This window comes from Amblyraja radiata, chromosome 2, assembly GCF_010909765.2.
Source record: "Amblyraja radiata isolate CabotCenter1 chromosome 2, sAmbRad1.1.pri, whole genome shotgun sequence".
Taxonomy (NCBI): Eukaryota; Metazoa; Chordata; class Chondrichthyes; order Rajiformes; family Rajidae; genus Amblyraja; species Amblyraja radiata.
In genome coordinates, this window is record NC_045957.1 from 128,649,819 (window position 1) to 128,677,350 (window position 27,532).

Here is a 27,532-nt window from a genome sequence, read left to right on the forward strand (position 1 = left end):
TCCCAAACTGTATGGATCATATTTTCTGTAGAATCAGTCCCAATATCCCAGGAATTTAAAGCCCTCTGTCTCACACTACCTCTTCTACTTTGCATTTATCAGCACTGTCTTCCCATGAATGGACAAAGCATTGGGAGTAATCATGAGATTACTGCCTTTTTGCAGTACTGCTTTATGATCTCTTTCCCAGCTTTTTAAAATTGGACTGGGTGCAATAACTCTTTTTCCATGTTATTAATACCAATGTGCTTTGCAGTCTCGATCACTTCATTCTCCCTGTCCAGAATATTCTGCAACCCTTGACATTGACGACATGCCAACCTGAAGTAAGATGTGTTTAAGTAGAATCACATATGTAGAGCCCAAGCAATAAAACTTGCTGTCTTGATGCGTCCTCTTCACTGTTGAAATCTGCAGTCACCAGCTAACATCCTCCTCCTTACCTAGATATAAAATAATTGATAATCCGAAGAAGATGGTTGGATCAGGGGACTACTTCAAGATGCACCTGCAGTGAATAGCAGATGGGGTATAGAGTCATAATGTCATAGAACTTTGCAGCATGGAAACAGGCCTTTTGGCCCATTTTGACCATGCCTACCAAGATGCCCCATCTAAAATAGTCCTGTTTGCTGCATTATAGTTATTAATCTTACACATTGTGATCCGAATTGTTTATATATTGGCAAACAGTGATGGACCCAGCACCAATTCATAAGGCACAGTACTCACAGATCTTCAGTCTGAAAACAAAACCTCCACCTGCTTGCTACCATGAAACCAACTCTGCATCCAGTTAAGAAGCACCCCCTGGATCGTTTGTGATCTAACCTGCCAGAGGAACTTACCATGCAGTACCTTGTCAAAGGCTGCATTTACGCCCATAGAGACTACGTCTATGGCCCTGTTTTAACCAACCTTCTTCGTTACTTATTCAAAAAGTTCCAATCAAATTCGACTCAGTGGATCAGACAGTATTTCCTTCCTTTTCTTAGACTGATCCGCTAAGTTTGCCCAACACTTTTTTTCAAATTTCATTAGTCCAATTTATTGTGAATGTAATATATCTGGGCTTTTTTGTGTTTTGGCAGGTATATGCCATAGTTTCTATTTTTAGAATTTGAATTGCAGTTCAGTTGTTCCATATGGCTTCCTGCCCCACACATCATCTCCCAATAATGCTGCAAATCCTTTCCTTTCTAGTATTTTGTAATAAATTCAACATTATAACTCGTGTAACTTGAACCTAATGGTCTTGATTTTACATGGATTTAATTGAAATGGTTGAAGACAACCTTACATTTTTGCTGGGAACCTTGGTAGCAGGCCAAAATTGATCATTCACTCAATGTTTGTGTCTGAAGATGGTTGCAAATATTTTACCATTGTCTTGCATGTGCTGACCTCAACCTTTATTGATGATGGCGGTATTCACAGAGCCGCTGCCTTCTTCTGTTCACTGTTTAACCATACGTAATTGTAACTGCATAGCTTGATGTTAAATGTAATGCAGGGTTGCTTTGGGATTAAAAGAAAAAGATAGGCTAAAGGGAAATGATCATAGGGGTAAGAGGATTGATGAGGTTTGCCCCAGCAGGCTAGCTGGGTTCAGAATTCAGCAAGAGTAAAGGATGGGAGAATTTGGGTTTCTGCTAGTGGGAAAGATGATTCCTCTCATGGACTCTTCAGAATGATAGTTTAGGATATGTGCCGAATAGCAATTAAATGAAAAGTGACCTGGTGGGGTGACAGGAAATGAAAGCAATGGGAAAGAAGGGCCCGAAAAGAGCAGAAGAAACAATTTGGTCTACACACAGGCATTCATGTTACACACGGGAGTCCAAAGTTGAAATAAGGTTGTGTCAACAAACTAGCGCTTAAGGTTAAAGACAATTGGGGCTGTGGAGTGAACCCAAATGCTATTTTAGAGAGAGATGTAATATATATTTGCCCCAGTGTAGTAAGTCAAATAGCATAACATAAAAGCATAAGCAGTCAAATAGCATAACTTAAAAGCATAAGAAAATGAGAACATCTATTTTTTTTGCTTTCAAATTTTATTTTCAATATTTGTTTCTGTTCAACTATTATTGTGGTGATAAAAAAAAATGCAGATGCTGGAAATCAGAAACATAAACAAAAAATACTGGAAATGCTCAACTGGTCAGCAGCTTGTAAAACGTTTGAAATCTATGTGGTTCTTCAAACCGAGATGCCAATTTCCACAATTCCCACCTGATTGCTGGAGTATTTAAAGCTTGCGAGATAGTCAAAATAATTAGGATAATAACTAATGAATTCTATTTAAAATTGCCACAAATTCTGGAATCAAGAATACATTTTCAGAATTTAAAGCAATATAATTTCGATTTTATCTATGTAGACTCATTGGCTAGCTGGAGCAAAACTGGCTTGAGTGGCGAATACCGAGATCATTGAAGATTAAGATTAAAAATCATGTTTTATTTTCCTCAGTGGGTGTGAACATCTAGAATCTCTACCCCCGAGAGCTGCGGTAGCAGTCACTTAAAATATTCAAGAATAGGACAAATTTTCTTACAGTGGAGGAAAAAGTAAAAGTAAAATGGGTGATTGGGAAGTGATTTCCTTTTAATTGTGATTATGCAGATATTCTCATTCCTGCTTTTGACCATTTACTGATCAAAGTTTTAGAATCATTCTGGACTTAGTTTCCAATTCTAAAAGAAAGATGTCCGCTGCTTTACAATTTTCTCGGTGGCATCTCTCAGTTTGTCTTCATGGTACTGATTTAGATAAAATACTTTAAATGTCTGAAGAAAAAAATGTTAATGTTGCTGTTATTGAATGTTATAGTTTATTTTTCAGTGCCTTAAGTGTAAATGTTTGACTAAACGCTGCGGTGTCTCCTGTGGCTGTGTGATTGATGTGTGTAATTCTCTTAGTTTTGTGCAGTGAATAAGAACACAGCACTATGTTTCGTCATGAATGGGCTGCGCCTCCTTTTTTATTGTTCAAGCAACTATATTAGATTACTTTGTGTCAAAGACCTTAACCTGTTAGAGATAACTTGTTGCTTTAAATGTCGAAAATGTGTCCCTTTTATTCCTTCCCCCCCCCCCTCCCCCCCCCCCCCCTCTCTCCCCCTCTCCTCTCCACCATATACAGTATTAACATGCTGCCGTTTGCCAGAATCTCTGTTTATAATCATTTGTTCCCTAACTTTTAACTCCTGTAGAGCTGGTGTAGTGATTGCATCATTTTCCCCGTAGAATTAGTGACATCTGAAGGAAGCCATACTTCCTTTTTCTCTCTTCCTACCATCAACCTCCTGGGAAAGGGTTAGGCAATTTACAAGAATGAATCAGTCACGCTTTTGGCTTGAAGGGAGGTCAGAAGGTCACGTGACTCAATTGTATAAGGGAAATTCCTGGAGAGGCCAGAGTTGTTCCTTTACAAGACTCAAATTGGCTGGCCAACATACAGCTTCAATGGCTTCAATAGATGAAACTTAAAATATAAGTTTACTCCACAGCAAGATAAAGAATTGTGAAAAACAACAGCAAATCAGAATGCTGTTTGTTCTTGAGGGTTTTATCATTTATCTTGTATGTGTGCTTCTGTGGGAAGTTGTTTGTTGGCATGACGGTCGTATTAAATGATTTTGCTTCTAATTTTGCGTAATTGTTTGTAACTCTGACATCTGTTTTGCACCAAGCTTTGAGACACTGTTGAATCAATATTGAAAAAAACTATAAATATATGGCTGTAACAGTCAAAGTTTGCTCAAGGATGCATTTTCAACATTTTCTGTATTAAATTCCTCGTCATTCTACATTAATTTTAGTAGCAGGAATATTTAAAGCTGTCTTGAAGAGCAACTTATTTGTACTGCAGCAGAGACCTGCATACCGCAAGAACGTCCAGAGAGTTATATCAAGTCTTGGGACAGGGTCACTAGCCTTCTCAAAGAGCCACGGTATGAACATATTTAAAGGCCAAATCTGCGAGATTGGATCTGTGGCAAGTAGTGAGCAAACTAACAAGAATGATAAATCAACTTGATCTTGCCCTCACTGTGTTTTCAGTAGCAACAATGTTTGGAATATCTTGCATCGTTTTAGTGGAAACCAAATCCCATCCCCACACCAGGGAAACAAGCACCATCAGCTACTGTCTCGCAAATATTCCTTTCCCCCTCCCCATCATGTCTCCATTTGTCCATCATCTTCCTCCTCCCTTGTTTCCACCTATTATCTGCACACAATACTCCAAATGCAGCCTAACCAAAGTCTTATTAAATTGCAACATGACTTCCTGACTTTTATACTCACTGCCCCAACTTATGAGAGCAAGCATACATGACTTCTGTAGTAAACTATCTACTTGTGTTGCCATTTTCAGGAAGCTATAGACTTGGACCCCAAGATCCTTCTGTACTTCAATGCTGTTAAGGGTCTTGCCATTAACTTTATAGTTTTCTCTTACATTTGACCTTGATAGTGCAACACCTCACATTTGCTCAGATTAAACTCTATCTGCATTCTCTGCCCATTTTTGGAACTGATCTATATCCCGCTGCATACTTTGACAACCTCACCAATTTTTGATGTCGTATGCATGCTCACTAACCAATCCATCTATATTCCGCGCGTTATTTACATATATATCACAAACACCATAGGTCCCAGCACACATCCCTGTGGGACTGCACTGGACTCCTACCTCCAACCAGAATAACACCCTTCCACCAGAACCCTCTCTTCTATGAGTTAGCCAGTCCTGGATTGAAATGACCAAGTCACTGTGGATCCCATACATCCTAATCTGGATCAGCCTACCAAGAGGGACTTTATCAAATGCCTTAAGATTCAAAAAGGGGTATAAAAGACAAGCCAAGAGCAGCTCCAGATACGTGTAAAATGGAGGTGCAATATGCTGTTGCAACTCAAGACTGCATGTGCACTTGATTGCAAAATTAACATGCAATGAAGAGCTAGGAGGTTCCACTGCCAATAGCTTTGATCATAGCTCTGCAGTCCTGCCAGATCTAGTTGTGAATAGTGGTGAAAAATGCAGGTGAGAAAATCCAAGCAGTATATCTGAAGACTTGCATCCTGAACTTTCTGCATCTCTAGCCCACCTGCTCCAGTATGGTGAAAACGTTAGTATTTTTTGACAAAGTAAAAAGTCAACTGCTTGTGTCCTGAATACTAAATGCAGAACAAATCTAGTTGACTAATTATCGCCATATAAATTATTCTCATCAGCAAAATGACATAATTATGTAAGTGTTATTCGATGGCACTTACTCCCAGTTGACAACCTTACTGATGCGCTATCTGAGTTTTGGCACTGTCTTCCTTACAATCTTGGTCCAAATATGGAACCAAAAGCTGAATTCCAAAGCTAAGGTGAGAGTGTTTGTCTTTGACAGCATGGTAGCACATGATCAAGTATGGTATCAAGGAGCCCTGATAAAAATGGAGTCAATCAAGAGAGTCAAGAGGCGAGAGTGTTGTATTGTTAGAAGTACCGAAAATGGAACAGTGAATTTCTTTCTTGCAGAAGCATAACAGGTTTTTAAACACAGTACTCGTAGATAACACAATAAACAAAAGAAAGTTAAATATGTTCAAATCAAAACAGTATTAGTGCAAAATTAAAACCCCTATGCAACTAAAACAGATCGTAGTGTAGTTGATGTTTGTAATGTTCAAGAAATGTGAGTTGGAAAAAAAATTGTTGCTTTATATGCTTTTATTTCACTCAAATTCCCTGAGAGTGAGTTTTATTCTGTAATAATTTTTAGGACAGTGATTTGTGAATTCCGTAAGGATGCATTTCTATATATGTGTTAGCTGTGAGGAGGATGCTAGGAGGCTGCAAGGTGACTTGGATAGGTTGGGTGAGTGGGCAAATGCATGGCAGATGCAGTATAATGTGGATAAATGTGAGGTTATCCACTTTGGTGGCAAAAACAGGAAAGTAGACTATTATCTGAATGGTGGCCGGTTAGGAAAAGGGGAGATGCAACAAGACCTGGGTGTCATGGTACACCAGTCATTGAAAGTAGGCATGCAGGTGCAGCAGGCAGTGAAGAAAGCGAATGGTATGTTAGCATTCATGGCAAAAGGATTTGAGTATAGGAGCAGGGAGGTTCTACTGCAGTTGTACAGGGTCTTGGTGAGACCACACCTGAAGTATTGCGTACAGTTTTGGTCTCCTAATCTGAGGAAAGACATTCTTGCCATAGAGGGAGTAAAGAGAAGGTTCACCAGACTGATGCCTGGGATGTCAGGACTTTCATATGAAGAAAGACTGGATAGATTCGGCATGTACTCGCTAGAATTTAGAAGATTGAGGGGGGATCTTATAGAAACTTACAAAATTCTTAAGGGGTTGGACAGGCTAGATGCAGGAAGATTGTTCCCGATGTTGGGGAAGTCCAGAACAAGGGGTCACAGTTTAAGGATAAGGGGGAAATCTTTTAGGACCGAGATGAGAAAAACGGAGAGTGGTGAATCTCTGGAATTATCTGCCACAGAAGGTAGTTGAGGCCAGTTCATTGGCTATATTTAAGAGGGAGTTAGATGTGGCCCTTGTGGCTAAGGGGATCAGGGGGTATGGAGAGAAGGCAAGTACGGGATACTGAGTTGGATGATCAGCCATGATCATATTGAATGGCGGTGCAGGCTCGAAGGGCCGAATGGCCTACTCCTGCACCTATTTTCTATGTCTATGTCTATGTTTATACCCTCAATACCCAAAGCACATGGGTCATTTATATAAATAAAAACTACCACAAAAGAAAGGAAAGGGAGTTGATCCACAGTGTGCTCCAGGCATGGCAGGTAAAGGAAAAAGTCAAAAAGATAACATAATAAAACGAGCAGAGGAATGTTAGAGTAAAACATTTAAACAGAAGGAAAGGTTTAGGAGTGTGGCCATGTATTCTTCAATATGTGAGTGTAAGTGCAGAACATTAAATGTTAAACTTAGTTTGCAGTCCAATGTTGTGTGAACGTGTAGCTAATAGTGACTAATTTGTTTCATCACTGAGATTTTTTATTTGAATAAAGCTGGCTTCAGTGACCAAAAAGCACATGATAAATTGTGACTAAATTATACAGGATTAGGTATTGATACACACAGAGCTTCTGGGCTCTCTGAAATGGCAGCACAAGTGGTTTGGGTGATATCGAAGTTGAAATGGCAATTTTACCTTCATATGAAAGTCCTGACATCCCAGGAATCAGTCTGGTGAACCTTCTCTGTACTCCCTCTATGGCAAGAATGTCCTTCCATCCCCTTGGCTCTTCACAGTCTGTATAGGTTCCAATGCCTTGAAAGCATTTGTTCCGATAAGTAGGTCGATACCAGAATTTATTTAATGTATCTTAACATCGTTCAAGTAAGGCCATTGTTTCAAGTCGTCATGTCTGGGTATATTTTGATGACAAACAGGCATGGTCTCATGTGTAAACACCTCAGATATTGGTATAAAATTGTCCATGATCCAAAAATGCATATGTTTGCAACACTGTATTCCCCATGCTATTCCTTACCTGAACTGGTAAGATAGAGAAGATACAGGTTTATCTGAGGTGAGGTGACAGCATCACTAGGAGCTGGCTTCTCCTCCTGTTCTATTTGCTCCAGCTTCTTCTGCTCAGTGTGAAGTGCTTCAGGATGATCTTGCTTGCACTTATCACAAGTTATAGGACTCTCACAGTCTTTAACCATGTGTCCTTTTTTCACACATCCAAAATAGATTCACTTCTCCTTTAAGAAATCCATCTTTTCTTTATATTCCTTCTTCTTGAATCTTCGACTCCATCTTATGGTGTGACCAACCTCATCACCTAACAAACAAAATCCTTTTTGCTGATAGTAGGTACATCTCCTTTCATTCCTCCTGTCATTTCCACACGTATTATAGCGGAAGCAAAACTGCCTCCCTTAGGTCCTGATCTTTCTTTTGTTTTAGTAAAGGTAGAAACTTTGACAGTTGCAATTGCTTTAGGATCTTGAATACTCCCATGGCGTGGATTTAACATAATCAATACTTCCCTTTCTAAGAAAGCCACCAGGTCAAGCAACATGGCTTCTTGATTCTCCATTTCCATTATCCGGCCTGTCCTATCTTCCAACTAATCTCTAAGCCTATAGAGCAGTTTTAGAATGATGGCTCTAGTATTACTAACAACATTAATTTCCTCCATGTGGTCGAGATTTCTCATCGAGCTACAACAACCTCTAAGTAATATCGCAAACTCACTCAATGCCTCCACATCCTCTGACGATATCTTTCCAAGCATAGGCCTTCTTTATGTATGCGTTAGCAATCCTCGGTTCGTTACCATAACGTTCTTTAAGCAACCTTTTTGCCTCTCGATAGCCTTGGCCTCCAGGCCTATTTAGATAACTTTCTACCAGCACCTTTACATGTCCGCTTGTGTAATACGCCAGAAATCATAAGCGCTCTTTTTCATCAGTAGTTTTAATTTCTACTCCTTCGTGAAAAGCCATTATGAAAGCTTCATACCGCAAAGGATCACCATCATATCAAGGAATTTCTATTGGTGGTTGGGTGGAAGAGAGATTTTGTTGAGCTATGAGCTTGCTGATTTCAGTTTGATTCCTCACCAATTTCATAGAATTCACCTTGAGATCCTTGGCTTGGCGCATACGGACGATAAACAGGCCTCTGAAAAGAATACTGGTCTGAGTAAGTTTTGTCACGAGTCCTATGACTAGTTGTTTGTACTTGACTCTTCGTATCATAAACAAGCATCGGCTAATCTTGGCCTGTGTGTTAGGCCTCTGAAAAGAGTGCTGGTCTGGATAAGTTTTTTCCCGAGCCTTAACAGATGGTCCAAAGGTTATTTGCTTCGGTTTAACTACCTGTGGTTGAGATAGAGCTTTAACGACCATCCACTTACTCAGTGCTAAACTTGAATGGCAAGACCAGTCTTCCTCTGGTGGCTGTAGATTTAATTCAGCTGCCGTTTCCCTTTGCGCAGTTATTTTTCTCAAATAAGAGCTCATCACATCAGATACTTTAGAACCGCATCTTGAACCCTGACTTTCCATTATCTCCTTCTTCAATTTGGCAACTGCTAACTTTGTGGCTAGTTCGAGCTGTTCTATTTGTCTTCTCAGCTGTTCTTCTTGTCGCTCAATCTCATGTTTCTTCTCCAAGGCCTCCTCTTGTGGTGAGAGAGCGACTAAATCAGCTTCGACTTCCATTCGAGCAGAGGCGACGCTCAACTGGCTACAGAACCAGATTTATGTCTTGATCTTTGTGTAGATACATTTGAGATACTATCATGTGGTGTCATCTCCTCTTCCATTTCAGCACCTTGTTGCATCGCACTTTCAACTGTAGAGTGTGTAAGTTGTTCGATTTCAAGTAACCACTTCTGCACACAATCTACAAACTCATCGAAAAATTCCAATCTTTCTTGGAACCACTGGGTGTGGCTTTTGAGTTCTTCCTCATGCAATTGTAAACTCAGCAATGACCTTTGCTTTTCTCCAACATCGTGACCAAGGCTGAATAATTGCTCCAGATTAGATTGCACTATCTTCGCATTTTCTTTTGATTCCATTAGTTTCTTCTGGATTTCAATTTTCTTGATCATCTGCTTCCATAACTTGTCTCTATCCGTCTGGCATTTCTCCAGAAATGCAACTCGGGCCTTTTCGGTGGGCTTCTTTGTTCGTTGGCTAGATTGTCTCTGTTCCGACTCTTCACCTGGCTTGCTTGTTGAAGATTCCACGGCTCCCTCTGGTGGCGGTCCTTCGCCCAGCTTACCTGCTTCTTCTTGCTCCATGAATTAAAGTCTTGGCAGACTGCCAAATCTGCTGATTGGACAAACAGCATCCCATATTTTGCTTGGGTAGCTTACAGCCCAGTGGTATGAATATTGATTTCTCTAACTTCAGTTTGCTTCTGTCATTATTGATAAACATTCTCGGCCATGTTCCATAAACACCCGATAAGAAACCAAAACAAAACTGGACTTTCAGAAAACATCCAATTATTTTCGAAGTATAAAAGTGACTTCAGTTCAGAAAGGATCTTACCTCAACTTCAAAACATACCAGGACAAGCACCTGGATTCCAGTTGTACTCACTTCTTGGCTCCCTTCCAAAACTTAGCAGAACTTGCTTCTAATTCTTCTCTAGACTCTTTATCAGAGCTTGTAATTTCACTTTAAAAGACTCCCTCTTCTATGGGACCAATCTTCTACCTCCTGGCTATAAGGTAGCTTTCGACTCTAGATGTAGTGACAGATTGTTATATTGTTTCAAGGATTCCTCCTTCAGTCACTATGATTGAAGACAGGGGTTCAGGGGATAATCGAAACACATTCACGAGCTCTCCACGAGACATTCATTGCCGTCCAAATAAATCTTCCAAACACACTCTTAATTAATAGTTTCTTTATTGTAGTAGTAAAAACAGTAAGATATTCATCCAAACTTCTTCTTGTTTAAGTACATTTTGATCTTACTTGTGGTCAAACTCGTGCATGGTCGAAAGCTGTGACAACTCTCTCATGCTTCTTCAAACTAAACTAAAACTACTAGGGCGTCTGCGCTAGAATCCCAGCCGCAAATACGCCTAAATCCCACCCACATAATTACAGGCAGATAAAATTTACAGTTATAACATACTCAGTTAAGCTAAATGGCTACTACAGCCAGGACTACCTGAAGTTAGAGAAATCAATATTCATACCACTGGGCTGTAAGATACCCAAGCAAAATATGGGAAGCTGTTCCTCCAATTTGCGTTTAGCCTCACTCTGACAATGGAGGAGACCAAGGACAAAAAGGTCTGTGTAGGAATGGGAATGAGAATTAAAGTGTTTAGCAACCGGGAGATCAGGCTGGTTCAGGTGGACTGAGCGAAGGTGTTCAACGAAACGATCGCCCAGTCTACGTTAGGTAGCCCCGGCATTCACTCTCTCTCTATCCCTCCCCCACCTAAGTTGAACTAGCTTCTCGTTTTCACCCAACAAACAGCAATCAATGGCTTGTTTCCTTTATCATCGTTACTCTTTTGCATATCTTTCATTCATTGTCCTTTATCTCTCTACATCATCGTCTATATCTCTTGTTTCCCTAATCCCTAACCAGTCTGAAGAAGGGTCTCAACCCGAAACGTCACCCATTCCTTCCCTCCAGAGATGCTACTTGTGTCTATCTTCGGTTTAAATCAGCATCTGCAGTCCCTTCCTAAACAATTGATAAAAAATCTTTGATCATAAGCCTTAAGCTATTTCTCTCTTTAGAGAGGTGGTCTGACTTGCTCAGAATTTTCTGTTTTTACATCTTGGGGCTAGCAGTATGGTTAAAAGCTGTTGTCATTTAATAGAGTTTTAAATGTAGGCCCTCTTGAGTGGATGTAAATGATTTCTCATCATTGTTTGAAGACGACAAATAAATTCTCTTTGGCATATTTGGCAGTATTTATTCTTCTACCAATATCTCTAAAATGGGTTTTCAATGTAACATGACTGTTTATGTTACTTTGCTCTGTGCCACACCTAGTAGAGCTGCTAACTCGGAGCTCCAGTGACCCAAGTTTAATCCCGATTTCCAGTGCTGTTTTTGTGGAGTTTGCCCATTCTCTTTGTGACCACATGGGGGTGACTCAACAGGGCTCTCGCTTAACTTTTTTTCCCTGTTGCCAGCCGAGCAACCTTGGCAGTTTTTTAGGTTGCCAAATCACAGATTAGGTGGTCATTTAAGATGGCTTGCATGACGCGTGCGATAATGTGCTCGGACGAAGTGCGTAGTTACCAGTCGGAATTATGGTCAATGAAGCATTCACATATTATTTCTGCTTCAAATAAAGTCACGAACTAAACATATTCGCCAATCAAGACATGATATATACCACAATGACATGCAGCAAAATTACAATACAGTATCTCATCTCTTTTTACATGTTGCAATGAATGCAATTTCTATTATCTCTTTCCACTTCCAAACAAAAATATGGTTATTCAGCGTATGATCAACCTCGGTGAGACCAAGCGCAGGCTTGGCGATCGCTTCGCACAACACCTCCACTCAGTTCGCAATAACCAACCTGATCTCCCGGTGGCTCAGCACTTCAACTCCCCCTCCCATTCCGAATCCGACCTTTCTGTCCTGGGCCTTCTCCATGGCCAGAGTGAGGCCCACCGCCAATTGGAGGAACAGCACCTCATATTTTGCTTGGGTAGTTTAAACCCCAGTGGTATGAACATTGGCTTCTCCAATTTCAGGTAGTCCTTGCTTTCTCCCTCCTTCCCCTCCCATTCCCAGCTCTCTCACGCCTTTTCCTTTCTTTTTCCCGCCCCCCCCCCCGACATCAACTGAAGAAGGGTCTCGACCCGAAACATCGCCTATTTCCGCTCCATAGATGCTGCCTCACCTGCTGGGTTTCTCCAACATTTTCGTCTACCCATTTACACAAGTTCTGTTATCCAACTTTCCTCACCCACCCCCTGCACATTAGGGGCAATTTTACAGAGACAAGTTAACCTACAAAGCCAATGCGTCTTTGGGATGTGGGAGGAAACCCACATGCTTGCAGGGAGAATGTGCAAATTCAACACAGACAGTGCCCGAGAACAGGATCGAACACAGATCTCTGGCGTGTGAGGCAGCAAGTCCACCAGCTGTGCCACTATATTTTATTTTCCAACACACAAAAAATTATACGGTGATAACATTGGTTACTTAAAAAAAAAAGAAACTCTCCATTTTCAGTCTTAAATCTCTAAGTGACGCTATGTCCCCCTTTACAGCTACTGTATGTTTTAATTCAGTTCAAGGCTATTGGGGCAGTACATTGGCCATAAATTTGCTGCCTAAAATTACCAGAGACCTGGAATTGATCCTGAATATGGGTGCTGTCTTGTCTGTATGGAGTTTTGTTTTCTCATTTATAAAATTGTTTCCAGAGTACTATGTTTACATATTCTGTTGTGCTGCTGCAAGTAAGGATTTCATTGTTCTAACTGGGACGTGAGAGAATAAAACACTCTTGACTTACATTGCTGATGTGTGGGATAGAACTAGAGTATGGGTGATCGATGGTCGGCATGGACTCGGTGAGCCGAAGGGCCTGTCTCCACGCTGTATCTTTAAATTAAACTAAAAACACTAAAACCAGAGGAAATGTAAAGAAGGGTTTCTATCCGAAACGTCACCCAATTTTTTCTATCCAGAGATGCTGGCTGCTCCATGGAGTTCCCCCGCACAATTAAAGCATGGAATAGTCTTCACCCTACCATAGGTACCAACCAGACGCAACTAAATTTAAGGTAGCTTTTTTTTCCCCCAAGAACCCTTTTTTGCTTAAGTCCAAGTCAAGAGTCAAGAGAGTTTTATTGTCATGTGTCCCAGATAGGGCAATGAAATTCTTGCTTGCTGCAGCACAACAGAATATGTAAACATAATACAGAACAGGAGATAAAGGTTCAGTGTGTCTATAAACTATAAACCATATATATACACAATAAATAAACAGATAAAATGCAGTAGGCTGTTATTTTTCAGAGTTTGGTGTTTGGTGGTGGTGGGTCCACCAATTTAAATACCATTTCGAATACTTTTGGAGAATCAGGAAACCAAGAAGCAAGAGTTACTCCAGGGAGTTACTGCAGCTCCAGGGAGTGATTCTGCGTTGTTTTTCAGCGGTCGCGATGAGGCAGCGACTGGACAGCAATGGCGATCAGAACTCCCACAATACAAAGGGAGGGAGAAAGTGGCCGACGCCGACCAGTTGCCGTGGCAGTGCGCATGTGCAGGGCCGCACATGCGCACAACCACGGGCGATGATGTGCTCGGCCGAGCGGAGACCCGTGACCCGAGCCGAGAGCTAGCGCCGAGCCGAGAGCTAGCGCCGAGCTGAGACCCGAGAGCTAGAGCCGAGCGGAGACCCGAGAGCTAGTGGGGAGCCGAGCGCTGAACCGAGAGCTAGCACCGAGAGCCGAGACCCGGACACGGATGGTGGACGGGTGTCCCGGTTGCTGGCCAAGCCGGGCAAAATGTCATGGCTTTTAGGTTGCCCGGCGGGACTGTAAGTTGCCATTGGCACCCGGGCAACCGTTAATTTCAAGCCCTGCTCAAGGTGCTCTGGTTTCCTCTCTCATCCCCAAAATCTGCAGATTGGCAAGTTATTTGTCCATTGTATGATGCCCCTTGCGTGTGGGCGAGTGGGAGAAGCTGGGAGGAGGTTAATGGGAATATTTGCAGAATAAGAATGGGATTAGTAGAACTGAGGGTGGACTCCATAGCCAAAGAGCAAGTTTCTATGCTTTGTGACGAAGGGGAAAAAAAGTCTGTGACGTGTATTCAGATATTTTTAAAGTTAGATGTCCATATAGTTGTGCATGCCATGAAGGAAATGTATCGCAGGAAATACCTCATGGCGAATTTGGGGTATCGTGATCCCCACTACTCTTATGTTTGCAGGAAAAATTATCATATAATTGGAGGGCTCAGGGTAGAAGAGACAGTACACTACAAGACCATATGTTGCGAGTCCATATGATGAAGCTCTTTGGCAGGGAGAGCTTGAAACATGTGGGGTTGCTTGCACTTGGTGAACAGCACTGGACATATGGTATGTGTCATGTCATTTGGATTATATTCAGTGATGTGCATGATATGTAACATATCCATACATTGAGGTCAAACCAAAAAAGACATGCAATAACAGTCTAATATCTGATTGTGTTATTTATTTTTAATTTATTATATACTCTATCCGCAAACTAAGGAAGAATCAAATCACCCTGCTGAATTTGAAGAGTAGCATGCACCACAGCACTAATCACTAGCACAGATATATCCGTGCTGCAAGAAAATGTTAGTAGCACTCTGTTGTTCCTAATGAGGAAGGATAGCAACAATATATAAGCCAGCTGTGGCTGGACAACAATTGTGCCTTGTGACTACTATGAGGCCTGGTTGATCAAGCAGCAGCATAATGGTATTAAAGAGTCAGGAGAAGAGCTTTATGTAAAAGAAGACATACAAGGGGTAAGGGCCATATGTGGGCAAAAGGACTAGCCCAGAATACCAACTTGATCGACATGCACAAAGTGGGCTGAAGGACCTGTTTCCATGCTGTATAGCTCTATTGCATAAAAACCAGGGCTGCCAACATTGGGTGTGAGTTGGGAGTGAGAAATTGCGAGAGACGAAGCCCGAGGGAGCGTACCGATCGGTGAGGGCGGTGGGGGGGGATAGTGTGGGAGGAGGGTATCCCCCCTCCCATTGGTACGGAACTTTTGCATTTTTCAGCTTGAAATTGTGCAATATGGTGCAAACTGTAGCAAGTCTTTTAACTTACACTTGAATGCAATATATATGCTTTAAATTGGATTAACTATGAATAAGGTTAAACTAAATTACATTCCTAATTACATTCCACAGTAGAGCCCAGGCTCTGATCAACACGTGCAGTACATGAATGATCTTGGTGTATTCATGAATGGAAAATCAGGTTATAATCAAACACTTGGCCCATGTTGACCAACCTGGGTCTCACTGCATACCTGGTACTACTCCTGGCCCTGACTCCAGTTGCATACATTCTCTCATTCCTGTCCCTGCGTCCAGCCTTACATCTGCCCCCCCTATTCAACCCTGATCATAGCTGCTTACCTGCTTAGGTTCTCGGTGCTGAACACTGCCCTGGTCCCAGCTTTGACTGCACACCTAGTACTATTCCAGACCTTGACTCTGGATGCACACTTGGCCTTGCTCCTAGCCCCTTTGCACTGACAATATATCTGGCCCACACATAAAGCTCCATATCTGAAGCCCTGGACTTAACCTATTACGCTCAAGTCCACAGGTGCTTATCTAATGCAGTAATCCTTTATGGGGCACTTCACAGACCAAATTATGGATAACAAATTTTGCTACATTAATTGGCTTCCTTGTTATCTAACATGCTAGTTACTTTGTCAAAGAAGTCATCAATTGGCTGAGCACAATTTCTCATCCATAAAATTATACTCACTCAGCTGTATAAGTATTCTGTTACCATTTCTTTCATTTCATAACAAACTGTCCTGAAGTCATTTTCACCCCCAATATTTTCAGTATTTTGCTGCCTTCCTCTCAGCTGGGACTTTTCCGAAATGCAGTCTAATAACTATATATTTAACCAATCTTTATTCTATTAAATGTGAATTTGAGAGTACATAATATTTTCTGTGGTATTCATAACACAACAATGATAAAAAGATCTTTGTTTTGATTGCACCTACCAACATGCATACATTACAGTTAATATGTACCGAGGGCAAATTTTTGTTCCAATGCACCCCATTCCCAATTACTTTTACATTTAAGTGATTGAAATCCAAGTGAAGTTTAAATGGCATTATAAAAGTAAAACCTACGGAATGGATGATATTCATTACGTAGTTGGTTGGGGTCAGTATCAGCACAATTACTATATTAAACTTTGAATCTTCAGATGTCCTGGTTCAAGCTAAAACTAAAGACAAATAATAATCTCCTCACACATTCCCCTGCAAGTATCTCTGTCTATAAAATATGCCCCTTCTTTGAACAAGCTCTTAAATATCGCATCTGAATCAGTTTCCATCTGATTACACCCCTTGAGGATGTTCATCTACGTGTTCAATAAGACTGGGGACATTTCTATTCAACCTGTCAAAGGAATTGGTGGGGGGGGGGGGGGGGGACTAATCTAGGCAGCCAGTTGATTGTTGTTTTTCACATGCTTTTAATGTTTATTTTCTGTTCCACATTAGTATTATCACTGACTTGGATTTCAGATCAGTTTCTGGGGAATAAGTCCTGTTGCATAACCACTAGGCTATCATAACCCACAGATTATTTTTAGACCTGGTATTCCAAGACTGGTTGTCCCCTATATCCTCCGTGTGGGGCTGAAAAATAAATACACCTCTATTTTGCCATTGCTATCATGAAACTACAATTTTCCAATATCAGCCAATAACTATACTTTTAATATTTAACTATATGATTATTTTTGTTTCACGGATTCATCTCATGTCAGCATTCAAAGATGGGATGTGCATTATTGGTCTGCTAATGTTTTATACCTACATTACACAGCACATTTTACCAAATATTTTTGTTTTATCAATCAAAAGCAATTCCTTGTTTAGTTTTAACTGTGACTGTCTTGATTGAATAATTAAAGAAGATTGGATAGCATGTACAGAGTTGTCACTTGGAACAATTTCATTTGTATTATATTTGAAATTGCTTACACCTCTCTGGAGCAGTCTCTGCATTTGCACTTTCCTTCTACTATCTTGTGATTGTGGGCTGGAAGCCTTGCTACCATACCTGGTCCTGCAAAGTGAAGTGGTCAGTGAGCAGCAACTAAGCTTCTGTTTTAGATCCTCACTCCCATGGTCTGTTGGCAGTTCATGCTGTTGAAGGGTGTTCATTTTGTTAACTTTTTTAAATACCAGAAATGTTTAAAACTATATGAGATAGATTTAAAACTTTAAATTGAATACTCATTTTAATTTAAACCCTGTAATGCTATTTAAAGGGTTAATACTATTTTGTTAAAAATGAATATCAGCAAAACACTTAGTTTATCCATCAAAGTTTAGCAATCTACTCCAAAATCAATGGGTTGCTTGATATGGATTAGCTATGGCTGCTGTAAAGCCAAGGGACTGGATCAGTTCAGTTTAGTTTATTGTCACGTGTACTGAGGTTCAGTGAAAAGCTTTAGTTGCTTTATCCAGTCAGCAGAAAAACAATTGAGCCATTTACAGTTATAGTTACATGATAAGGGAATAACGTTTAGTGCAAGATAAAGCCAGCAAAGTCCGATCAAAGATAGTCCGAGGATCACCAAAGAGGTAGATAGCAGTTCAGCCGCATTATTCTCAGCATGACTTGGTTCTGCCTTGGGCACAATGTCTGAAATGCAAGAAGACTTCTCCTTTGCAATGGACAAACGCAGAAGTCAGGAACGCACTGACCCATGGGAGACTTCATCAGAACCGCTCCATGACTTAAAAGCAGTTTTATGTGCAAAATAAAGGAAAAGAAGGGCTAGAAAATTTGGTCTGAAGAAGGGTCTTGACCGAAAACTTCACCCATTTCTTCCATCCAGAGATGCTACCTGTCCTGCTGAGTTACACCTGCATTTTGTGTTTATCTTCAGTGTAATCCAGCATCTGCAGTTCCTTCCCACATTAGAAAATGTGATTATTGGAAAGAGGTGCTTGCTACTTAATTTTAGTTGTCTTTAGTTTTTGTTTCCAGTTGAGGCATAGCAAATTAATATTCAATATTACCTGCATATTTTATTGCAAATTTAGAACGTAGAATTTGAATATAATATTCTGTGTACAAATCTACAACACATTTACAGGCTTTCCCCTTTTTCCTTTGATTTTTACAAATGGTTTAAATGTGAAGTAAGACAAAAGGTTGTATAATAAATAGATATATCCAATCTTGACAAAAATAATTTTATCACGATAATTACCTGAACAATTTTGTTGATTAACGTTATTTACTTTTCAGAACAAGATTTGGAGAATGGCCACAGTGTTCCTGGGAGGAGCAATTCACCAAAAGGAAGTCTTTCACCACGGTATGTACATCCAGTTGATTGCACATATTTAAAATATTTCATTATTATCTGTGATAAAGGAAATAGCATGGGTCGTATTGCTAATTTCCCTTCATGCTCTCACCCAGATGTCATTGTCAATCCCTACTACTCATATGAGATAATTTATTTGACTCTGGGGTGACAGGGGTGGTGGAAGGGAGATTAGAAGGGAAGACTAGGAAACATAGTGCTGCACATTCTGTAGTTAAATCCCACTGGACCTGAATATCCAATCTGGCAGTTTGGTGTATTATTTCGAATGCTGTAGTCTCAGAATATCGTTTGCTGTTGGTATGCTTAGAAGAGTAAAACAATAGAAGAAACAGTACAACTACATTTTTAACCAGATGCTGTGATTACTTTGAGAACCCTGTTTTCAACTGAACACCTATCTCTGGGGATTCCCTTTCCTCCCACATTCCAAAGATGTGCAGTTTGTAGGTTAATTGGCTTCTGTAAATTGTCCCTGGTATGTGGGATAGAACTAGTGTATGGGTGATTGTTGGTAGGCGCGGACTCGGTGGGCCGATTGGCCTGTTTTCATGCTGCATCTTTAAAACGAATATGCCTTACCAATTCATATCAATGAACATCTGATTTTTTGAGACGAGGATAGCCCAGTATCATTTATTTGGACATTCACAAAACTTTATTCGGGGAAATTTTATACAAGAAAGTAAGATTTTGTGGAAAATTAGTGGTACTTAAGATTTTTGCCTTCCATCACAGTGAGGAGGTGTCTGGTGAACTCACTGTGGTGGATGTTAAATTTGTGTTTATTGTGTGTTTTGTTATTTTATTATATGTATGACTGCAAGGCAACAAAATTTTGTTCAGACCGAAAGATCTGAATGACAAATAAAGTTTCCAAGTTTCCAAGAATATGCTATGGGTAATTAATGATTTGTTAAATGTTTTCGGGCAAACATTTCTCCCAAAAATAATGGATCAAGTCAAGAAGTTCTAGTCTTTTCAAATTTAATGTGAAAGGTGGGGGATAACTAAGGTGGTAGTAAGGAGAAAAAGGGACAATCTTTCAAAGTATCCTATTGTCCTTTACTGGAATGATCAACATGCAAAATCCAAAAGACCTGTACTAAAGCTAAGTAGCTAAATACCCTAAATATTAACCTAGCATTTCTATACATCAACAACAACATCTGCACAGGATTGTTTAAAATTGCTTTAATATGTCTGTTCTCAAATGAATCATTGGGAACCCTTCTGGAGAGATAGGTTGCACCAAATCAATATCTTGGCAGGAAATTTTGTTGAAGACACTCGGAACAGTCTAAACTAGTCTGGTGGGTGGAAGGGAGGGAGGGATGAGGCAGATTAGAGGTTGTGGAAAAAGGTAGGATGGGTACAGAAGTTAAAGTCCTAAATTATAACAAAACTAATTTTATTGACATTATACAGGGACTTACACAGGTTGATTGGGAGAGGCTATTAGCTGGTAAAGAGGTGGCTGACAAGTGGGTGCTTTTAAAAGTGATATTAGGAGAGTTCAGGGCTAACATGTTTATTTTTTAGTGAAGGGCAAGACTGTCAGGATTAAGAGATCCTGGATGATGAAAGATATTGCGTCTCTGATTAGGAAAATAGAAATTGGGATATAATATTCAGTTTAGAAGGAAATAAAGATGGCAACATGGGGAATGAGATATCCTTTGCAGATAGGGTAAAGAAGAATCCTAAATGATTTTCTAGGTTTATTTAGGTCAAAAGAGTAACTACGGGGAGGATAAATCATTTATTTATTTGCCTCTGTACTCCACAATTTGAGATTTGTAATAGAAAAAAATCACACGTGGTTAAGTGCACATTGTCAGATTTTATTAAAGGGTATTTTTTATATATTTTGGTTTCACAATGTAGAAATTACAGCTATATTTATACATAGTCCCCCCATTTCAGGGCACCATAATGTTTGGGACACATGGCTTCACAGGTGCTTGTAATTGCTCAGGTGTGTTTAATTGACTCCTTAATGCAGGTATGGGAGAGCTCTCAGCACCTAGTCTTTCCTCCAGTCTTTCCTTCACCTTTAAGGGCCTGTCCCACGAGCATGCGACCTGCATGCGGCAAGCGTGACCTAAAGGGCCGGTCCCACCAGCATGCGGCAAGAGCGACCAAACCAGAAGCGGGGGCCGCGTGGAGGTCGAGTGAGTGACATGAAGTTCGAGCGAAGTGCGCGGGAAGTTCGCGTGTGACGTATGGCGTCGAGGTGGCTGCGGGCCGGCAGGACGTTGCCGCGCGGAATTTTAAAACACGGTCAGTTTATCGGAGCTCCGCGCGATGTCGGGACAAGCTCCGCACAACTCCATACGGCTCCGGCGATCGAAGTGGGACCGGCCCCGCGAGGCCGTACTGCTCAAGCGACCACGTTAGGACGCACTAGCCGCATGGAGTCGCTTTGGTCGCGCTTGTCGCATGGAGTCGCATGCTCGTGGGACAGGCCCTTTAGACACTTTGAGGACCAAAGTTGTGCCAATGAAAGTCAAAGAAGCCATTATGAGACTGAGAAACAAGAATAAAAATGTTAGAGACATCAGCCAAACCTTAGGCTTACCAAAATCAACTGGTTGGAACATCATTAAGAAGAAAGAGAGCACTGGTGAGCTTACTAATCGCAAAGGGACTAGCAAGCCAAGGAAGACCTCCACAGCTGATGACGGAAGAATTCTCTCTATAATAAAAAAAAATTCCCAAACACCTGTCCGACAGATCAGAAACACTCTTCAGGAATCACGTGTAGATTTGTCAATGACCACTGTCCGCAGAAGACTTAATGAACAGAAATACAGAGGCTACACTGCAAGATGCAAACCACTGGTTAGCTGCAAAAATAGGATGGCCAGGTTACAGTTTGACAAGAAGTACTTAAAAGAGCAACCACAGTTCTGGAAAAAGGTCTTGTGGACAGATGAGATGAAGATTAACTTATATCAGAGTGATGGCAAGAGCAAAATATGGAGGAGAGAAGGAACTGCCCAAGATCCAAAGCATGCCACCTCATCTGTGAAACACGGTGGTGGGGGTGTCATGGCCTGGGCATGTATGGCTGCTGAATGCATGTATGACTGGCTCACTTATCGTCATTGATGATACAAACTGCTGATAGTAGTAGCATAATGAATTCTGAAGTGTTTTGACACATCCCATCTGCTCAAGTTCAAACAAATGCCTCAAAACTCATTGGCCGGCAGTTCATTCTGCAGCAAGACAATGATCCCAAACATACTGCTAAAGCAACAAAGGAGTTTTTCAAAGCTAAAAAATGGTCAATTCTTGAGTGGCCAAGTCAATCACGCGATTGGAACCCGATTGAGCATGCCTTATATATGCTGAAGAGAAAACTGAAGGGGACTAGCCCCCCAAAACAGGCATAAGCTAAAGATGGCTGCAATACAGGCCTGGCAGAGCATCACCAGAGAAGACACCCAGAAACTGGTGATGTCCATGAATCGCAGACTTCAAGCAGTCATTGCATGCAAAGGATATGCAACAAAATACTAAACATGATTACTTTCATTTACATGACATTGCTATGTCCCAAACATTATGGTACCCTGAAATGGGGGACTATGTATAAACACTGCTGTAATATCTATGTGGTGAAACCAAAATGTGTAAAAACGGCCTTTATTAAAATCTGACAATGTGCACTTTAACCACATGTAATTTTATTTTCCCCATTACAAATCTCAAATTGTGGAGTACAGAGACAAATAAATAAATGATGGGTCTTTGTCCCAAACATTATGGAGGACACTGCAACCAAAATGATTGCCAAGGACAGAATGCTAGACATTGGCTACATGTATTTCAGGAAGGCCTTTAGCAAGCCCCCGCATAGTGGTTTGGACTGGAAGGTGAGGTGACATGGGATCCAAGATGAACTAGCCAATTGGATACAACATTGGCTTTGTGAAAGTGAAAGGATTTATTTTGCATATTTGAGTCCTGTGACCATCGATATGCCGTAAGAATCAGTGCTGAGTCCCCTTTTGTCTGTCTACACATTTTTTATTTTACCTTCCATTTTTTCTTTTAATGGTATATTTACTGGTGTTATTCAGACCAGTCATACTGATTTTTTTTTAAAGTCTGGAAATCTTAACTTTTCAAACAGATCTCCTGTAAGTGGCTTGCAAATTCGTTATGATCAGACAAGTAACAGTGTCTTAGAAAACCTGCCTCCAGTTGCATCCAGTATTGAACAATTAATGGAAAGGCAGCGGAATGAAGGACAGCAGTTTCTTTTTGAACAGGGCAGTCCAGCTGAAGGTATGTATTCATAAATGTTTTCTTCGCTAAGTAACGTTTCTCACACATACAAAAGACGTTATTTCCTGTCTGTTAAAGAGACCCTTTTTATAATTCATGTATTGCTGCTCTTCTCATAATTCCGTCGATGTTCTACGTGTATGTTTAAACAACTGAATAAATCACATAGTTGTCGATACATTTCTTCAAAGTCCTTCACCAAACACACTTATTAACTGTTCATGTGGTAGTTTTATTTTAAGTTCTACTGCTATTTGCCAGGTTTGACACAACACCTGACTTCACCAGCAAGGTATTAACGGTTTTCACAGATTGTGATCAAAGCCAGTCTTGACTTGTGAAGCTTTCCACTTGAAAAAATTATTCAACCCTACAAGATAATTTAAATCCATATGTGATTTAAAATTATATCTTCTGGTTACCATATTATAAACCAAGTTATTTGCTTTTGTTTTGGGCTTTGATTTGGTAAAGTTCATGCATTTTATGTGACTGAGGAAAGCATTTAGATTGTCTCCATAACATAGCTACTTGATGTTCTCCCTGACATGTGTTAAAAAATTGTTAAGTTACTTCAAAGTGCATCCTGTCCATTTCTTGTTACTGCTTTGAAGGTTGCATTTATATGGAGGAAATCAGTGCCATGAAACACACTAAATCATTGTTGACAGCTTTCTTAGAAGTGAACAGCAAACATCATCTCTTTAATGAATACAAAATTGGACCTATTAATTTGACCAAATTTTACTTGTAAATCCTTCCTAAGTTGACAAATGTTTCACCTGCAAGTTAATGGTTGTCTCCTTATTTAATGATTTTGAGTAATTTATTTGTGAACTTTCAATGATTTCATTTGAATATTATGCAATCAGTACAGTTTTGTACTGGAAGTAAACATTTAGTAAAATAACTACATAATTACTAAAATAAGGTGTACAATCATGGTTTTTCTTTATTTACTTTTGCATGTTTCCAATTAAATATGCAATTCCATTTTTAAATATATGATAGTCATTGATAATCATTAATGGTTATATGAGTCATTAATGGTTATGTTGTTTAAGTATTTCATGTTCTAACAATTCTGTAAAGTGAAAAGGCTGCAAACCCTTCTGACTCTTGACATTTTAAAATTACTGGCCTGCCACACTGGTGACTGGTGACACCATACTATTTTGGTAACTTCACCAACCAACAATGCATTATTTTTTTCATCTTTCCCTCCGCCACTCCCCAAACTTTCTATAATCTTTAAATTTAAATTATTTATTAGGTCCCCTAATCTTACCAGATCCAGTTAACAGCTCAATTTTGCAGGGTTTCTTTCTCAGTAGTTAACCTGTTTCCTGTTTTAATTCTAATATACTCCCTCTAATGAGTGCCATATAAACCATGCAAATCACCAGTGAACAGATTTAGAGTAAATTCTTTGCTTTTAAATTAAGTAGTTTGTAATATATAATCAGAAGTATCTTTTCAACTTGCACTCCCACCTTTAATATTTCAATTATTTTCTTTCTCCTCTTCCCTGTGCTTTAAATAACTTTATCAGCTGATTCTATTCCCCATTCAGATAATTTCCATGATATCTGCAACTTTGTTTCTTTGCATTGAATTACATTGTTTCTCTGCATTGAACTGATTTTTATTTTATACTGGACCAAGTGAGACCCGTTGAGTCCATGTCACACGGGAGGCCTGGTCCCCCAATGCAACCCGTTCCCCCAACGCAATATTCCACCACTCACCCATAGCCCCCAACTACGCTGAGGCGGCTCATTTCCCCTCCCTCCCCCCCCCCCTCCTCTTCAGCCTCCCAATTGCACTTGATGCCAGGACTTTAAAAAATAATCCAATTGCACTTCCCCTGCCTCCCCCAGCACTCCCACCCCCTCCTCTTCAGCCTCCCTGTTTTTAAACTTTAAAAACTTGCTGGCAGGACTCAGTGTTCTGTGATTGCAACATTTTTGCGGGGAAGGCTAGCAAGGATTTGGATCCGATTGTGACGTCGTCATAGCTGTAACTGCCAGTGTGCAGATGGAATAAATGTTTCTCATACTGGATTTTGTAATGTTAAAAATGTGAATAACTTGTAAAATATAACATAAATCGGAACGAAACTTGTTGAAAACACACCACAGGACAATTGTGAGTAAGTTGGTGGAAAAATTGTAACGCTATCGTGTACCGTTTTGGCGTAATTTCAGGATCTCACTCACACAGACATCCAAACAAACAAGATGGGAGCTTTATATATATATCCGTTATTCATTATGTTTATTATTAATTCATTATTTTTTATTATTTTTTATTTAAAATAGTTTTGGGAATGTTGAAATCTCTGCACCAGCTTCAAGTTGAAAATCGGCAGCTAGAGGATCAAATTAAGAGTTTGACAGCTAAGAAGGAACGCCTCCAGCTTCTCAATGCTCAGCTCTCAGTACCTTTTCCAGTTGTGAGTTCGAATACCAGTTTGACAACACAAATCCACCCATTCACAGTACAAGCTGGTTAGTGATATTCTGTTTTACATGATTTTTTTATTACATCAAACTACTTTAAATCAATTTGAATATGGTTATTATGTTTGTAATGTCTAAATGTCTTTGTTTATTCTCTTGTAGTCCACAACACAACATCCTTGCACAGCAGTAAAGGTCCCCATCTGAGCAACAGTTTTCTGCCCGAAAGCTCACATCAATTGTCAAACCAGGTTTATATTTTAATAATGATTTTTGCATAGTATTAGTTCATTGTTTAATTAATTAATTGATAATGCCATTCTCATAACGAATTTATGACTAGCATAAGAGCAGACCCTCTACTTCAAGTCACAATCTTTGACTAGGCAATCCTTGATTGCTTGTCTCTTATGTATCACCAGTTCTATTTCCTCTCTCAAACTACAAGTGGGTGTCAGTAGGTGCCAAGTAAATCCTCTTCTCAACCTTGATTCCCACTTTGTTTCTAGTTGTCCAATCCTTTTCCTCTGAACCACTTACATTTTGTCTCCAATAACTATGTTCCTCATATCTGTCTTCCACCCTAAAACAAGCATCCTCAAATTTTGAAAACTAAGTGCAAACATGATGTAGCCATTGCTTCAACAATACCATACCTCCCTCTATACACTGGCATGATCACTGGTATTTCAATATTTCTACTGCTAAAAATAAAGACTAATCTGTTGTATTTCAAGTAATCCAGAACCATCCTTCTATCCTTCAAAAGCCAACTTTGACAAAACATTGCCTGCTGAATCCGTGACAGTCACCAATCCCTGTGTTGCTGCAAATCTTGGTTTTCTCTCCCAGTTACCTTAATTCTAAGTAAAACTGCCAAGTTCTAAGATCTTGTAGACATCTTCGCTGAAAATACTAAATCAATGGGAATGCGAGAAGTGTAGAAGACCTCCTATGTCCCTAATAACTACACCAGTGTAAAGTGAATCAAGCAGCAACTCCTGAAGGACCACGTGAGAGACTGTAGCCGTGATTGGCGACCTCAGGAGCATCCGTGAGAATGAGAGCTTCATAACCAGGAGTTGTAGTCACACCTAAGTTGGAGGTAGAAAGTAGTTGAGTAACCAGGACACGGAGTAGGCAGAGAGCGCAGGAAAACCCTGTGGCCATTTCCCTTAAAAGCAAGTCTACCCTTTTGGATACTGTTGGGATCACTGTGCAGGGTCGAGCAGCAGCAGCAGTCATGTTTGTGGCACCAGGCCTGGCTCTGTGGCACAGTGGGGAAGGGTGAAGAATGACTATGATAGGAGATTTGTTAGTTGGTAGAGCGAGGAGACACTAAGCGGGACTCCAGAATGGTGTGTGTTGCCTCGGATGTGCCAGGATCCAGGACATCTCACAGTGGCTGCAGAACATTCTCAAGGGGGAGGGGGAGCAGCTGGGAGTCTTTATGCACGTTGCACAAATGACATTAGGAAAAGGGATGAAGACCTGCAAAGTGAATATAGGGAGTTAGGCAAAAGGTTAAAAAGCTGGACACCGTGATTACACCCAGTGTCACATGGAGGTTAGGAATAGGAAGATAGGTTGGATGTCTGCGTGACTAACGAGTTGTTGCAGTGAACATGAATTCAGATCTTTGGATTATTGGGAACTATTCTGGGGCAGAGGTAACATGTACAAGAGGGATGGGTTGCACCTGAACTGCAACAAAACCAATATTTTTTCAATAGTGACATAGAAACATAGAAAATAGGTGCAGGAGTAGGCCATTCGGCCCTTCGAGCCTGCACCGCCATTCAATATGATCATGGCTGATCATCCAACTCAGTATCCTGTACCTGCCTTCTCTGCATACCCCCTGTTACCTTTAGCCACAAGGGCCACATCTAACCCTCTTAAATATAGCCAATGAACTGGCCTCAACCACCTTCTGTGGCAGAGAATTCCACAGATTCACCACTCTTTGTGTAAAAAATGATTTTCTCATCTCGGTCCTAATAGACTTCCCCCTTATCCTTAAACTGTGACCCCTTGTTCTGGACTTCCCCAACATCGGGAATAATCTTCCTGCATCTAGCCTGTCCAACCCCTTAAGAATTTTGTACGTTTCTAATAGATAGTGACATAGATAAA

General features: G+C 40.4%; 1 protein-coding gene across 10 annotated transcripts in view; it reads left to right on the top strand.

Annotated features, from left to right (window-relative positions):
* The window catches only part of mllt10 (MLLT10 histone lysine methyltransferase DOT1L cofactor), a 254,428-nt gene that overhangs the window by 212,053 nt on the left and 14,843 nt on the right, over positions 1–27,532 (top strand). For all 10 annotated transcript variants that reach the window (XM_033015422.1, XM_033015430.1, XM_033015441.1 and 7 more), the window contains 4 exons: positions 18,554–18,623; positions 22,780–22,934; positions 25,256–25,444; positions 25,559–25,647. In XM_033015422.1, coding sequence (XP_032871313.1) covers positions 18,554–18,623; positions 22,780–22,934; positions 25,256–25,444; positions 25,559–25,647 — 503 coding nt within the window. The remainder of the gene's footprint in view (positions 1–18,553; positions 18,624–22,779; positions 22,935–25,255; positions 25,445–25,558; positions 25,648–27,532) is intronic.